This window comes from Nipponia nippon, unplaced genomic scaffold (genome assembly GCF_047370975.1).
Source record: "Nipponia nippon isolate SJK-2023a ecotype South Korea unplaced genomic scaffold, ASM4737097v1 scaffold_2, whole genome shotgun sequence".
In the NCBI taxonomy this organism is placed as follows: domain Eukaryota; kingdom Metazoa; phylum Chordata; class Aves; order Pelecaniformes; family Threskiornithidae; genus Nipponia; species Nipponia nippon.
This window is the reverse complement of record NW_028262336.1, coordinates 2,947,351-2,963,540: the sequence shown is the minus strand read 5'-3', so window position 1 is coordinate 2,963,540 and position 16,190 is coordinate 2,947,351. Positions and strand designations below refer to the sequence as shown.

Below are 16,190 nucleotides of genomic sequence, written 5' to 3'. Positions count from 1 at the left end.
CACCACACACCCAGAACTGGGAACCACCAACCCTGCAACTGAGCCCTTGCTTCCCTTTGGGAAAGCGGAGTACGGTTCTCCCCGTTCACCCCATCATGTTATTTTAGGTGTGCTCACGTTAACTGATGCCATTTTTCCTGCTCCCAAACAATGAGAATGCCAAATACAAACTTCCATTGCACACCCCTTCCTTTCATGTTTTCATAAATGAGCATCCATTGTTAGCCTCTGAATTTAGAACATGGCACTTCTCATCTCTCGCCTTTCTCACTAATTCATTATGATTTTTTTTTTTAAGCCACTTAGTGCGGCACATCTATGCAGTAGGGCAGAAAACAGGTAGGTGGATGTGTATACAGGAACCTTTACAGATCTTATTGGGAAGAAGAGGGGAACATTTCTAGTACAACACTGTGGTGCAGTTACACAGAATAGGGCTTGCCTGGAATAGACGGCTTCTGTGCTTCAAGCTGGAAATGGAAAGCTCTTCCATCCCACGCTGGTAAGGCTGGGAATCAACTGCAGTGATTTCCCTTGAAGATAAAACAACATTAAAAAATACTTCCCAAAATGCATGTTTTTCATTTAACCTGCATCACATCTCTGGACAAGACCTTTACATTTTTATTGGCTTTTGTAAGGGTGAGGTAAAAATACGCAGAAAGAACATGCCCTGAAATGCAAAAAGTTGATATATTCAGGGCATATCTACTATGCTTCATATATAAGCTTCTTTCTATAGGAGTAAAAAGCAAGTTCCTGGTTATTATTCCCATAGCTCTATACTTTTTGCAGAAGAAAAGTAGTGAAAGCTTCTCAGGAAAAATCTTTTCATGAACAGCAACAGCAGGTAACAATTTTTTTTTTTTTAATGTAACAATTATGAAGTGAAATACAAGGTCTCAGTGGACTCAAGACCTGATGACACTGTTAGTAAAGTACTGCATTGCTCCTCCTTTTTTACTTAAGAAGTTTGTGACAGTTAATGGGCCTAGGTCACGTGTGATACCTCATATGGAGAGCAGCGTTTTATATCTGTTTGTTTGTTTGCCGTTTCTGTAGGTGATGCTGAAATACAAGGACAAAAAGTGGTATCAGTTTTAGACTTTCAAAGAAGCTGCTTGTGGCTTTATTAAGAACACGGTTCAGGGAAGCAACATTCATTCCCAAATCTACCAGTCACTGGCCAGAGACAGTTTTTTCTCCTAGAAGATGTTTTCCTGTTACTATTATTGGATTCATCACAGTGGGAGTCAAGGAGAAATTTTCCGGACCGTGAGATGGAAGCTGGAGTCATGCGGGTCTTACGCCAACAGCTGGCTCATGCAGTAGCCGATTTTTTTTCCAAAAGGAACTCAACCATCACTGTGGCATGTAGTTTTTCAGAAGCTGTAGGTATGAACTGTGGGGAGTGCGTCTGGTTAAAAATACTCTGTACAAACTCGAATGTTAATGCACTTATAAAACTTTGCATGACTAATTGACATCTTAAAAAAAAAAAAAAAAAAAAAGAAAAAGAAAGCATGTTGTGACCGAAGAAAAATGGGATTTATTTCTATTCTGAGAAAAAAAAAAATACTTAAATGGCAAAAATCTTTATTTTTTAAAAGTGACATTACAAAAAGCCAGTACATTTCAAGCATGTTTGCTACGTCCTCAACATAAAAATGAGTTGAGCTGCATTTTCTTATCTGCTATTTATTTCCCTTGAAAAACCTTGCTTGAAATCAGTGCTGTTTAACTCCTACCAGAAGAATAAATAACTTCAAAATCCTATGCCCAAAATATACAGATTTTTCAAGTAGCCAGACAGGCACTATCTGAAATGTCATTAAAACATGAGCATAGATGGTTTATTTGCAATTCAGAGCACATGACATGTCATCCTTATCTGTACTTTTTAAAATGTGCTCTGGATTCATCTCAGTTGTCCTTGAAGGGGGCTGTGGCATTTTTCATTCCCATGGTGTCTGTATCACTTGGTTGTCTTATTTCTCAGTAGCAGGAACAGAGAACCAGCTTAGGAAATCGCTTCTTCAAGTTAGGAAAGGCAAGATGGGAAACTGCCGGGCTACAAGTTGGAGAGTCCTGTCAAGTTCTGCTCCTAGAAGCTGCTTAGCAGCTTGGAGAGCAGCGATTTTTCTTAAGCGGTCAGTTTAAATTACGCTAAGGAAATTGTACAGCAGCCCCCCTAAAGCTGGGGGAGAGAGATCACAGCAGCAAGACCAAACGATGGGCCAGGGGAGGAGCATGAAAAACAATTGTCAGCATACAGCGCTGAATTGGCCCATATATAAAATGACACCCTGGGTGCGTGGCAATTGATTTTCTGCTCACATTGCTAAAAGTAATTGCTTCTGCTTCAAAGTGGCTTGTTTGGTTTCTACAGTGAACTCTGCAGAAAACTCTCCAACCTGCAGCTACAGAAGAGATCAGTAAGTAGAAACTATTGCCCGTCTACGCAAATACATTCCTAGTCCGTGAGTGTGCTGCAGTCATGGCAGCCTACAGGAGCCTCACGGCCCCACAGGGCAACTGCTAGGTTAGAAACTTTTCCAGACTGGCTTGGAAACAAGGCACTGAAGGCTTGTTTTCACGTGCCTGGACATAGTTTCAAATTAGAAAAGGAAAGTGAGGAAAAGGTGGAAAAGCAGCATTTAAAAATTTTCTATACGAGAAGAGTGACATCCTCTGTCCCTTCAAGGAGTCCTGACGGACACTGATGCGGACAGGCAGCGTTCCCCCTCCTAACTAGATCTTAACTTCACTGGTGTTTGTATCATCCCAGTGGTCAGATGATCTCTCTCAAAGATGCCTTTCCCATATCCTTCGTTTTTTCACAATAAAATGGAGCCCAGCAAATTGTACAGTCCAGAAGTCTGGCTTCACTGTCATCCCAGCTGCAAAGTTAAAGGGTTAGAACAGATTCGAGGTGTTAAGTTTCAAATCCACATTGTAACACAACAGGAATGTTGTGCTTTACAAGATTTTTGCATTTCTCTATGGGCAAAATCAAAATGATGCCCTGACAGGTCTAGCTCAAGTGGGAATGAGACACAAGTTCCTCTCTGTCACAGGACGAACTGTACTATAATTGTGAGAACTGTAGGAAATTACTGGGAAAAAGGTCAAAGCCCAAGCAATGCCTAGTTTTCTGCTGAGAGTTAAGGAATTGCAGTTGTCCGTGACCTGAGTGGATGTCTGTGTGCGTGAGGAAACGGCAAACTCACCACTCCGATGCCAATATGGGTTGGGGAATCCCTTCCAGCAGCCAGGTCAGAGAACTGGCCACTCGAGTGTGTGAGGAAGCATCACTGTAACCGGGCACCTAGAATGAGAAATAAGTGAACATGAGAACAACAATTCTATCTTCTGTTTAAATGTACATTCACTCTGCCCGTGCTCTGGTCTATACTCCAAAACCACTAGTCTCTGGGCAACAAAATTCTTGGGGGCAGCAGATCATTCAAACCCTCCAACCAACTTTCTAGCCCTTATTCTTCCTGCTGTCTCTGCTTTTACAGAGAAGGTATGCAGGCTTCGTTAATACCAAGCCAAGGCCGCCCCACCGGTGTTTGTTCTGTACCCAGCTCTACGCTTGCTTCTGTGCTGAGCCAGCGCAGATGGAAAGGCCATCACCAGTTCCAGTCTGGCACTTGGGCACCCACAGGCTATGGGGCCAGTTTGCACTACGAACTGGTGTAACGCAGTCAGCCTTTAGGAACGCAGCCCGGGTCAGCGGTAGCGCGTGGTGCTCGGGCAGCAGCTGGTTCACGTTGATGACAAAGCAGCTACCCATCCTGCGTAAGTTTTCTGCTGTACCCCATGTGGGTGGCTAATACTGCAAAGAAAGATCCCCGTTACCTTGATGTCAGTGGAAGTGTCTTCAGGCTGGAGCTGGAGTGGCCCGTTCGGCTCCTTTGAGAATCAAATGTAAAAATATAAGAGCAACTTTTAATTGCTAATCACTGTAGCACGCCCATAGAGAAAAGCGTCTTCAACAAGTCTTTTACACAATGCCTGACTGACTGCGGCTGCCAACAGTCTCTAGCTTAACACCAGGGGGAAAAAACCTGCCAGTAGATTTCCATTTGCATTTTTATGCAACAGAGAAATGAGAATCTAGCATCCCTCAAACTTAGAGTTTTTAATACTTAAACTTCTAAGCAACTTTTCTCTAGTACTCCTCATCAGGTCACAGCTGTATCTTGCTTTCCACTCTTACATATTTTACATATTTCCAGACAGTTACAAATTACTATTTCTGTTAAGTTCACCACTTGTGACTATAATTAACAATTTTCTTGTAGTCTGTAGAGATCTAAAAAGTTGTATATGTTTGTATATAGGACATTCTATATATATAAATATATATATGTAATGTATATGTTGGACAAGTTTGTTAGTGCACACTGTTAAACGCTTTCTATCAAGATTTACCATGTATGTGGAAAAAAAACTTCACTTAAAAACTTCAATGAGGGAGGAAAAACTCTTGCCTGGTTCATTTATTGTGAAATGAGGGGGAGTGTGGGATTTTTGAAAGGCCTGACCTGAACGCTACTGAAGGTTGTTAGTGAAAGGCATAAAGATGCTGCATTCTGAGCAGCGAGCGCAGCATCTGACCTGACCTGCTGTAAGAAAAGGGAGCACCCTAGCTGTCGCCGGAAGATGAAATCCCGTGCTTTCACCTTTCCCACTAAGACAGCACCACCTCAAGCAAAACCCTAACCTTAGAGGTATCTTCAACATTGCAATCCTCAGTTACAATAGACCAGATTGGCTGGAAATATTTGTTCAATTTAAAATGCTTTTTGTTGATTTGGCCACCCTGTTCCCTCACATTCTTCTTTACAGGAGGTCTCTATCACAACACATCCAAAAGCAGACACACAGAGCTTCCAACAGGACACACAGCCCTCTGGCTTTGACCAGGTGTGTTTAATCTTATGCCTAGAGCTGTAGGTAGACAGAATATGCAGAGAAAATACAATAAATTAGATTACTTGTATGTTTTCAGAGTTGGCAAGTCTTGAATGAAGTACAAGCTATTTTATTTTAAATAAATAAATAAATAAAATCCATTCCTAGAGTTTTAACTTCAGCTTCAAATCTTGACTTAAAAGACAAGATAAAGGCAAATTTGAAAATCAGGTTTTGTTTTGTATAATTACCTGTTTTCTAAATTTTTTTACAGTCCTACAGTTCAGCTATTTACATTAGACATTCCCTCTATTACCAGAATATAGCTTCTTACACAAATATTTAACAGAAATACTCTATTTACTACACATATTGCATAAAATTATCACATATAGAAATTCTCTAAAACAGTTTACATACTCCTTTTACAGAAGCCCTTTCACATCTCGATGTGTGCGCTGTAATGAAGATGTGCACACAAAACTATTTATTTTCTTCAGTATACAATTTAAGAAGAAGAAAACATTGCAGCTTACCTAAGAGCTGTGTTCAACCTCAGGACTCCTCCATTTATAAACTGTGTGTATTGTAACAGAGGCAAAAAGCCAGATTTCATTTAATTATGCCCCTTAAATACCCCAGCCCCCCCATACATCGTTTTCAATAACCTAAAGGTGAATTCAAGCACAGTATCTTTCAGTCTTGAATGGTTTTTTGCCTTGGTATGGTCTTAGTAAGAACACACTCTCTCTCATTAAGGAACTACGTGTGGCCATTTGTAGTCAACTCGTCATCTTAGGTGTATAAGCAATAGTCACGTAAATGAGTGTTTCCATTCATGTGTTTTGTTTTGTGATTAACTCAACAAATCAAACATTGTACTTTTTTAAATAGCAACCAATATTCAGAAATGTGGACAGAATATGTGTGGGGTTTGTTAACGAGTCATTACCTGTCTCTCAGAACGAAGGCTAATCTGGGGTGAACCACCCACTCCTGCGCTAACCGGGTCCTGTTTCCACAGGTATCCTAAATCAGCGTCACAAAGGGAAAACTAAGGCATCTTTAACTGAGGCTGTTTCGAGTCCCCAGTAACAACCAAAAAAAAAAAAAAAAAAAAAAGAGGGAAAGAAAAATAAAGGAAAGAATTGATATTAGTTGGTGTAGATCTCTCTTTTTTTTTCAACCACTACTCCTAGATTCTTTATAGTATTTTGAAGGTGCATGGTTTGTATAAAGCCTTTGGTTGGCGTTGACACTACTCAGTCACTCAGGAACACGGCAGATGCAGCCACGGTTGTTGGTGGAGTGGGGAAGGCCACCTCCCTTCCTCCAGCAGCTCAGGCAGGGACGAAACCTGGACCCCAGCTAACATTCCGATGCTTTCCTGCAGGGAGCTCACATGGCGCTCGTAGTCGTACCACCAGTCCCCGGGAACAGCAGCCTTGTTACCTGGACTTCTCAGCCGACTGAGAGCGCCCTTTACACCACTTCCACTTCAGGTTAAAAGCAGTCACCTACAAGCTGAAATCTCAGAAGGGCAGAAGCGAGCTTCTTTAAGGGCACTTGCCAACATGATTGAGTTGCTCCGCCAGGAGAGGCTGAAAAACGTCAGCCAAAGCTACTGAGCTTCCAGCTCCCTCTTTTCAGCTATGGATTTATACGAAAAAAAAAAGCAGGGAAAAGTCTACAACTCTCTTCTTGAAGAAATACAAATGGCATAGGAAAAAGGCAAAAGGACCAAACCAGATCAGATTAGGTATGTGTCATCATTTGTCACCTGCCTCTCCCACCATTGCCCAGCTACAAGAAAGTGCACACAGCACTTTCAGTAGGCAGGGAGAGAAGGAAAGCTGCAGCAGAAAGACCAAGCCAAAACAAGCTTGTGGTCTGCACGTGAGGAAAAGGACTGAGTAGCTGTATCAAACATCAGTGGCAGGAGTCCCTGCTACCGAGTCCGGGGAAGTTCTGCCCCATCCCAGTAGTAAGCCAAATTGAAATTTGAGTCTTTTTGACAAGAAAGGATATAGGAACCGATGGAACAAGGCTGCTCGGCAGCCGAAGGGGACGGGCTCTCCCTGCGAGGAGCTGGGTCGGACAGGTTCACGTGATGTGAAGGCAAGGCTTTCCTGGTGACCACGGCTATTTGTCAGGACGGGGTCCCAACTTAATTTCTTCCGGCAGCCAGACACCCACCTGCTGGTGCAGCAGCCAGGCAAGGGCAGCACAGGACATGAGGCAGGACTAGGCTGCAGCAGCAGCTCTGTGTACACCGAGTGACAAAGCTGCTGTAACAAACATAGCTCCTACCCCTTCCGCAGCGTTCACCCGTCATCTTTTTGGGCTGCCAGACCATGCGTGTTACTGCACGTGCTGTGCAGCGGCAACTAACAGAAGGGAGGAGCGGACTGCAAAGAGAGAGACACGAACAAGCTGAGGAACAGAGAGCAAACACAATGAGATGCATCCCATCCTCTCTACAGAGAGTAACCCGCACTCTGGTTATCAGGACCTGAAATAGAAAAAAGCCCAGTTTCCAACTAAACACAGGCCTCAGCCCGTCAGAGGTGCAGGGAGAGGGGCCCACAGGCAAAAATAAGTAATGCGAGCAGCCAATGTCCTTCTACCAACTTCAGAAAATAGCAGGTACCCTCTTCTGCACAGTTCTAAGCAGCGCCTCTGCTTACCTGACCTAAGTCCTCTTCTGCTTCCCCTGCTTAGTCTCAGAATGAAGGAATTAAGGAATGTAAATAGCAGCAATCAGCCAACAGCTCAGAGCCAGTTCTAATACCATGACTCAAATGCCACAGCCGCCTCACTTACAGAGCAGTGGCCACCTTTTATCTTCTCATTTGCTCCAAATTACTGCTTAATTAAAATGAACTCCTTGAGTTTGTTTAGCAAAATAGGTTTAGTTCCCTGTCTATCACCTTATTGATTAGCATCACCCCTGTCTAGAGAGCTTGTTGGGAAATACGCACGAGATCCATCCTTCTGAAATTCTAACGAGAGCGTGCGGGAGGAAAATCTTGTAATGTGCCAAAGAACAAGCAACTCAAATTACAGCAGCTCCGGTGAGGCCTGAAATACAGCACAGGTGTGTCACCGCATGAGACCCAGGGACAGGAAATCATTAGGCCCTGTGAACTGATAATGAGTCCAACCCAGCATCTTCACAGGCAGAGCACACAAATGGTCAGACGCCAGGGTGCCGAGGCTCAGATCTGTTAATAACAAAAGCTTTAGTAAGCTAAGAAAAGAAACAACTGTCTATCAACCGAATGCTGTGGATGAAGAGCTCAGCCATCAGGTGGCAGATGTGGTAGAAAACCACAGCGCAGAGCAGGCAGGAAGGAGACAAAAAGTCTCAACGTAAAGTGAAATCCAAAACAGGAAAGAAGGCCAGGTAGGTGCTGAGAAGGGCAGTCAAGGCATCCTCGCCCGGGGCTTTGGCTCGATACCACATGCCCGCTTTGCTGCGCAACGGGCAGGTGGTGGATCAGAGTCCAGGATACGGCCTTTTGTGCGCAGGCCCCGTTAGCATCTTTTAAAACTCACCGTGTTCTTGAAACCTCAGTGCCAGGTACTTCTGATGTCAGGGTAATGGCCACGCCAAAAGCAGCGCATTTGAAGTTAACAAGCTCAAGCACGCTATCAGGCTGTTGAAAGCCAAGTATGCATCCTCTCAGATCAGGCGATAACAGCAACTTCAAAAGTACACTTCTTTTAAAAAGGATCCAGCAGAAGTTCAGAAATGAAAGAATAATTAAGGGCTTGAAAATTTCTCATAGGAGGCAAGAATGGAAAGATGGAGATGTTTACATTAGGGAGGAACTGCAGAAGAAAAGACATGATAAAATAATTGGAGGCATAAAGAAGATGACAGGAGGCACCTGTCCTCCCTTTCTTGTAACATGTAACGGCCACACGATGTAAATAACAGAATTCAAGGTCAGGCATTGTATGAAGTTATCAAAACCAGCTGAACTTGTATAACCATTGCAACCATCTGGAAGGGAAACAAAACCATGTGATGTGAGGTTTAGCCAGACCAGAAGGTATTAGTGAGGACAGTAACGCCAAACAGTGGCAGATTAATTCCCTGCGAGCTCCTTCCTTGCCCCCTCTTCTGAAGCATCTGATCCCGGCAGCTGACCCGAGTCACTCGCAGGATCAGCTCAGCCTGACAAGCCCAAACTCCCAGAAGAACCTTCTGCCTGATCACAGGGATGGAGCCAAAGACACTGCAGCAAAGCACGGGGGAAATCTGAGCAGTTTTTAGCCAGGCTACCAACAGGCAGGGTATGAGGCTTCCCTAGGAGATGGGTCTCTGAATGAAGAGCCACAGGTCACCCACCACCATTCGGCGACACCTCTCTAACCCACCAGACCTCAAACACCAGCAAGGCTGTCAACTTCAGCTGGCCAGCCTGAGATTTTTTTTTTCTTCATAAACATATGAATTGTCGTTAAGTTTTTAACCAATAAGTTGAGTTTCATTCTTTTAAAAGGAATGTTTTTGCCGGTGATTTTGTGTTACTTATAAGAGAGTCCAAACACTATCCCTCTCAAGGCCAGTCTGCAAGGCAGCAGTAGGATGAATTATGAGAGTCAGTCATCAAAATGCTTTCCTAAAAGTCAGAGGCCAACCGAGCACCGGTTCCACTCACTGTGAACGCTGCACAGCTGCTCAGTTAGAAATCCAGCCAGCTGCAAAGCCATTTTGGCACGTGAAGATCATCAGCAGAATTCAGTACAAAGTGATCCTAGCAGAGGACTATAAAATTCAACATTAAGTGCAAACACAATGACTTATTTTTTTGTCCTATACCCAATTACGCACAAGAACTGCCAAATTACCTTTCTGCCTTGTTTTAATAAATTAATCCAGCTCATTTCATATGTAATAAATTCATTAGGCTTTGGGGTTTTGCTTTAAATTACAAGATCAAGCATATTTTAACAGAATTCATTTAAATACTGTGCTTTTAGCAATTAATAATTTCACAGTTCTGTAAACATGCTTCTGCGCGGTCTGACCTTTGAAGGATTTGGCTTGGTGAATTCATACCAGCTTCCACCACACATTTCAGAAGGCAGTTTGCAACGACGTTTGTAAAAACACAATACAGGAGGATCGCGCTGCACGCAGGTCTGGCGCTGCGCTGGCCCTTGCCCTGCCCCGTCCATGGTGCCTTCCACCTCACCACATGCGAGAAAGCCGCATTTCATGTCAGAGCTCCAGGTCCTGCAGGTCTCCCCAGCTAGGTCCAATTTTCACTTTAACATCCAGTTTTACTGAGAGTTTGATGGCGTTTTCCATCTCGTGTTTGACAATCTGAGCGACCTACAAGAAAATGCAAAACATCAGATGTATGCATAACTTCAGTGCTCTGTTTGTCTGTCAATAGCCAGGATGGCCGGACACCTGGAATCCTCTCCTGTGTTTATTTGCACTGACTTACAACTGACAGGAACGCAACCAAACATTTTAATCCTGATTAGGGTTTATGAATGGAGAAACTGTATGAAGCCAGTAACATTTTATGCAGCACAGAGTTGTGACTGGTTCCGCACTGTTTAAGGCTACTTAGAAAAGAGGCAAGATTAAGTTTCCATTAAACACTTGAGAGTCCTGCAGAGTCTCCTCTTTCACCCAGCTGCATAATTCTAAGTGTTTTGTGGAGTCTGTTCTGAAAACTTCCATGTACTGAAAGCAAGACATACACCAAATACACCAGAGGCAAAGAACTGTGTTCCTCCTCGTTGTGTCGGCGAGAGGCACTCCGTGAAACACAAACTACAAACCTCTGGGAAAGCAATCACATTCAATGCAGGTGCTAGAAATACCACCCAGGTTCCCCCTCACTATTTTGTTGAGGCAACTCCAACATTTGCTGCCCTCCAAAGGTATTTCTAAGAAAACACTCATTTAAGTACACAGTTAGGCGACCAGAAGATATTTTTGCCTGTGACTTTTTGGATTGTCAGAGACTGGATTTTTTTTTTCCTGACTCTAAATACCTGCCCCTGGATAAAAGGACTCTTTTTCCTACCCCAAGACACACGTGGAGTCTAGCCTATCCTGATTGCTTATTTGAGTGAACCTTTCAATGCACACCCACCCCACAAACCCTTCCACAGCAGAATGAAAAGAGGCTTTGAAATTATTGTGATCCCTCATCTCAGCTAGAGGCCACTGTGTCAGCCTACGAACTATTCAAGCTTTCTGACCCTTCCATGCATTTTCATAATTCCCTCACAGGTACCCACAGTAGAAATTCCTCCACAGTTCTCACTGGGGAATGGAGAAGGGGATTTGAGGAGATCAGAGCACAAGAGTTTACAACAGCATTAAGAACTAGGGGGAGATTTGTCTTCCAAAACCCTATGCCCTTACATACCACATTTCAAAATGATCTTGATAACCTAGAAAAATGCTTTGAAATAGGATGTAATTCAGCACAAACAAGTACAGAATAGAAAGAAGCAGGATAGAAATAATCTACTGTTCAAAATAAGGATGAAAAAATAACTGCCTGGGCAGGAAAAAAAATGGGGTTATCAGAGATTAAAAACTGAACAGGCACACTGCTGTGAGAAAGAAAGCAAATGCAATTCTGGAACACAGAAAAAGAAAATATTGCTTGTGTGACACACACATCAATTTTCCACTCTGTTCAAACCACTGCAGCCTTGGTCAAGTTTGGGGCCAAGTATTTCAAAAGAAACATGAACAGAGGGAGATTCTCTGAGCACGCTCACAGGTCCAGCACACACCACCAGCGAGGAACATCAGATTAGGGCTGCTGCACATAGAACAAGGGACAGCAGCTGCAGGGGAGACACGAAAACCTGCGTGAGGTTCCTGGGAAAGCTGATGGGATGAGATGGGACATGTGCCAATGCCCTTGAACCGGGGGTCTTTGGGCTCTGAATTTCCTGTACATTAAGCAAAGTTTCCAGGGTTCTCAATGGTCAGCTAAAACACGCTTGGAGGAATACTGGCCATCTTAAAAACATAAATGCAATGATGCTGGCAACAAGCAAGCAGTTTAAAAGCACCTACCCTTTGATTCCTCATCTAGTCCATACCTTTATGTTCCTACCTGACTCCTCATTGCCAGGGTCAGCTCAACAGATAGAAGGTCAAGCCTCAATCTACCATCTTTGGCCATATTATCACAGTCTTGCTACTGTGACAAGCTCTGAAAGCTCCCTGCCTTCACTTTGACATTCTGCACAGACGAGGAAAGCCCTGATGCCCCAGGCATTTCACGCCTTCAGCACAAGAAAAAACAGGTATTACCCCAATGTGGTCTTTTTTAAAGAGGCAAGCTAGCTCACTAATAGACTGCAAATGAAAACAGAGCACTAGCGTTGTTTCTCTTACAAACCATTTGTAAGGATACTCTGACTGGAACACAAATTCCTAGATATATGGAAAGATATTTTTAGTTTTCTTTTGCATACTTTAGCAGCTGAAAATAAGCTAGAGCCAGCATCAAGCACGTGACCAAACTAACGTGCCTGAATAAAAATTGCTGTTGCAGCCGAGAAAGACATGATTTACAGTATAATAAAGCCTTAGTGCCAGTAAGATGAAAAAAACCCTCACCAATACAGAAGCCAAGAAATGTTCACTTCTTTTTTACTAAAAGGTATATTGTAGTCTAAAAGGACTAATTAATTCAGGCCCTGCTTTGAGTGGGGCCTGAGAGGGAGAGACTTTAAGAGATCCTTTCCAACCTAGATCTTTCGACTATAGGATAATTCTAATGGTGCATCCGAGAGGACAGCAGGCACCATTATCACAAAAAAAGATCCTTTCTGGCCCTAAAAACAATCAAAGGAGCAAGAATAGGAGTACCTTGTTGTCTCAGCTAGACAGAAATCCTTGAAAAACAAGCAAATCTGACACATACAAGGAAAGTCTGAGTCTAGGATACATGTCTTGTGTACATATGCTGTTTTAAGTGACTGCCCAGAAAATCTATTAACAGAAACATATCTGAAGGAAGAAAATTAGAAAAGCTGGTAATAATTGCCCTCGAAGTTGAGGCTGCTAATGAAAAAAATACAATACAATAAGCAAATCTACTCACTTGGCCCCAGTTCTTCTGGGGACACTGTGATACTCGGAGTCAGTATCTAAAGACGTAAAAGCCTATACTCAGGGGATTTCAGTTTTCTACAGAAAGAAAATTAGGAGCCTTTTCATCCCTAAAACAGCCTGCCTACATTGAAGTAGCAGATGTCTGAACAGAGCTCGCAAAACGAACAGAAGCTTGAGCTGAGATTCAAGAGAAAAATATTAAACCTTTTGTTCTTAATGAAATTTAAAAAAAATGCTCAGGCCACTCAGTACTGCTGAAAGGTCTCTCCGAGTAGGAGTTACTGCTTGCCATCAGGAAATGGCCTTTTGTCATTGAAGATGTGTATGCACAGAACAGAATTGGGAAAAAGACACCCCTAAGCTATGGAAGCATGCTCTGGGAGCCTTCCTGCATTTGTGCTCAGGATTTAGGAAAACACTGAGCTGCCAACACATGGCTAAAACTCTTGCTACACTGAAAGCTGTCACACAGACACCACTAAGCCCAGGCACAGCAGCACCTACCCAGTGGAAGAGCACACACAGAGACACATAGGCACACGACAGGTACCTTAAGTCCACACAGCACATTTCTTATATCTATCATGCTGCTAACCAGCACCATAACACTCCTACCAGAAAGACAGGTAGGCAGGGAACGAGGAAACAAGTACCAAAGCACAGAATCCTTTTCCTACACAGAGTACAAACCACAGCTGTAACAATACATGTGCTGAGTTAGGCACCAGAAGACACGAGTGCAAACAGAGGCAAAAAACACCTCCAAACGAGGGAAAACCTCCCTATACACCTATCAACAATATTAAATTACATCAATCGTCAAGTCTTGCAGAGAAGTCATACAAACTGCTGTTACAAGTAGCAAAGCACATGCTGGAAAAATGAACTTCAGCCATGGGGATGGCTTGAGTCTGAAAATAAAGGGATCAAGAATACAGACATCATCTTTCATCCAATTTAACATTGATTTCACAGACCTTTTAGGACACAGCAAGAGAGGATCCAGGGAAGAAAAGCTGAGCCCCTAGAAGGAAGGCTTGTTTGAAACATCATAATGCAGTAGATAGCTGAAAAAGCAACTGCACGGCTGTACCTGGATGACATCGTCCTCTGCAACTTCATAGAGGAGCTCATCATGGAGTTGGAGGATAAAGAAACCTCCGCTGATAGGATGTAACATCCCTCTGTTTCTCTTCCTCGCTAGCCTTCCTACACAGGTGAAGAACACAGTTCGTTAGATACCATTATGCACAGGCATTTTTCCTGTCATTAAAAAACCCTCACACATTCCTAATGCTGACAAAAAGAACATGAGGAACTTTAAAATTAAAAAGCCCATGCCTACAGATAAAACCACAAAACATTACTACTCTATCAATATTTGTACAGCTACTGAGGGAAAAATGTTAATGAAAAGCATTTTAGATATAAACATTTCAGCCTTACATTATAAAGATATGAATCAGAACAGAAACAAGAGACAGTTGCATCCCCTGAACCATCTGTTTTAACAGTAAGTTTTAAACAAAATCATGTCAAGTTTATTCAGAAGTTGGTTTACAATGTTCTCTCTGGCAATGAAGTAGGATTCTGCTTTTCTTCCAAAATCATTTTAATGGCTAGTCTAAAAAGGCAGTAAGCCTCCTCCCAAATGCAGTTATCTGCAACTGTAGCTACTACTGATTAAAAAAAAGGAAAGAAAAAAAGAGCAGCTTCTGAATAAACAAGTAAGCAACTGACAAAAACAGGATCCTGGTAGGCCTTGCCTGACAAAACTAAAACAGAACACACAGTTCCATGGTAAAAGCTTTTAAAAAAAAAAAAAAAAAATCAACAAACACAACCTCATACACAGACTCAGAAGTTATTTATTTCTCAGGTTAGCTAACAGGAGGACTCCAGTTCACAACTACAGGAAGGGTTTCACAGCATCATCAGTTCCTCACACAAGCCTCCCACCAAAGCAGCAATGTTGAAGAAGCCACACGATGCAGGATGCTTCTCTGATGGCACAGACATTTATAACTTGATGAAAGAGAATTCATTCCAGTTCTTGAAACAGATAGTATCAGAAGAGGAAAAACTGTCACAAATGCATCTACTCGCCTTCCTACAATTACACTGGCCAAAGGTCACAGCTGCTGGGGGGGTGGGTGGGAGGTTCTGCCAAGCACGTGCCTTCTACTCACAGCAGACCTCTGAATCTTGTCTCTCTAAAATGAGACTCCCTGACATATTTTTAGAGGTTTGGCAATTAATTATTTAGTTTTCCTTCTCAGTCCTACAAATCAGACTCTTCATATTATGCCAGCTTCATGTTTCAGGTTGAAGCATAAGAACTATCAAAGAAACACAGCACTCCATCCCTTAAGTTGTCTTTCTAAAAATACATGACTGATGAACAAAACAATGCCTACATTATGCTAAAAAATAGTCTTCATAGCACTCCTCTGGGAATGAGTACCCCAGCACAGCTTTGCTATCTGCAGCCAGAAGAAATTTATGCTCCTAAGTGCTTCATAGAATACTCTTGTGGGGCCTCTGTACATCGAATTCCAGTCAACAAATTCCAGATTTAATTCTAACCAAAAAACAATGTATTTTTGGAACTAGAAGTTGTTCCACTCTATCTTTTCACTGCCTTTGAAGCCAGAGTATCCGCTCAGTTTCTCCTTCCTACTTTTGAACAATTCTGTGGTAGCATCATGGACCACATCGCATACGAACTCCCACTGCCAATCTTTTCAAGATCTCTTTTGAGGCAATTGGGGTTTCTGATCCGATCACAGCATTTGCTTTAGTTTGTGTGTTGAGCAGACATTCTCCCCCCTTCCTTATGGCTTGTTTTCCCATTAAACACAGAATTCACCACTGTCAGGAAATGTCTCCCACTTCTAGCCCAAAGGCCCTAACTTTTTTTTGCAGGCAATTTTTTTTTTTTAAATTAGTAACACTGAAAGTTTTGCTCTAGTGTGCAAGGAAGAGGAGAGCATACCAGTCTTATCTCTCTGGAAGGAGCTCTCCAGATGTCCGTGGGACTTGATCACAGAGGAGAAAGCTTCCAGGCGTCTCTGAATGTTCACAGTGGCTGTTTTGACAATGTCTGCAGCAGATCCCTGAACAGTTGTATTCACAGCCTGTCGCTCTGCCT

The 16,190-nt window shown here is 42.8% G+C and overlaps 2 protein-coding genes and 1 long non-coding RNA gene across 13 annotated transcripts in view; 1 reads left to right on the top strand and 2 right to left on the bottom strand.

The window, feature by feature from the left end:
* STXBP5L (syntaxin binding protein 5L) overlaps positions 1-3,238 on the top strand; it is a 207,158-nt gene extending 203,920 nt beyond the window's left edge. For all 11 annotated transcript variants that reach the window (XM_087756440.1, XM_087756444.1, XM_087756441.1 and 8 more), the window contains one exon: positions 1,063-3,238. In XM_087756440.1, the coding sequence (XP_087612566.1) occupies positions 1,063-1,104 (42 nt within the window). In that variant the 3' untranslated portion in view covers positions 1,105-3,238. The remainder of the gene's footprint in view (positions 1-1,062) is intronic.
* Positions 10-3,314, bottom strand: LOC148055609 (uncharacterized). Its single transcript, XR_015704576.1, has 3 exons — positions 3,231-3,314; positions 1,010-1,068; positions 10-533 (listed from the first exon to the last, which is right to left on the bottom strand). It is a non-coding gene; the product is annotated as an uncharacterized LOC148055609 (long non-coding RNA).
* Positions 3,315-9,719: 6,405 nt separating this feature from the next.
* POLQ (DNA polymerase theta) overlaps positions 9,720-16,190 on the bottom strand; it is a 54,577-nt gene continuing 48,106 nt past the window's right edge. The window contains exons 28-30 of the mRNA XM_087756434.1: positions 16,035-16,188; positions 14,133-14,248; positions 9,720-10,270 (exon numbers count right to left, since the gene is read on the bottom strand). Coding sequence (XP_087612560.1) covers positions 10,157-10,270; positions 14,133-14,248; positions 16,035-16,188 — 384 coding nt within the window. The 3' untranslated portion in view covers positions 9,720-10,156. The remainder of the gene's footprint in view (positions 10,271-14,132; positions 14,249-16,034; positions 16,189-16,190) is intronic.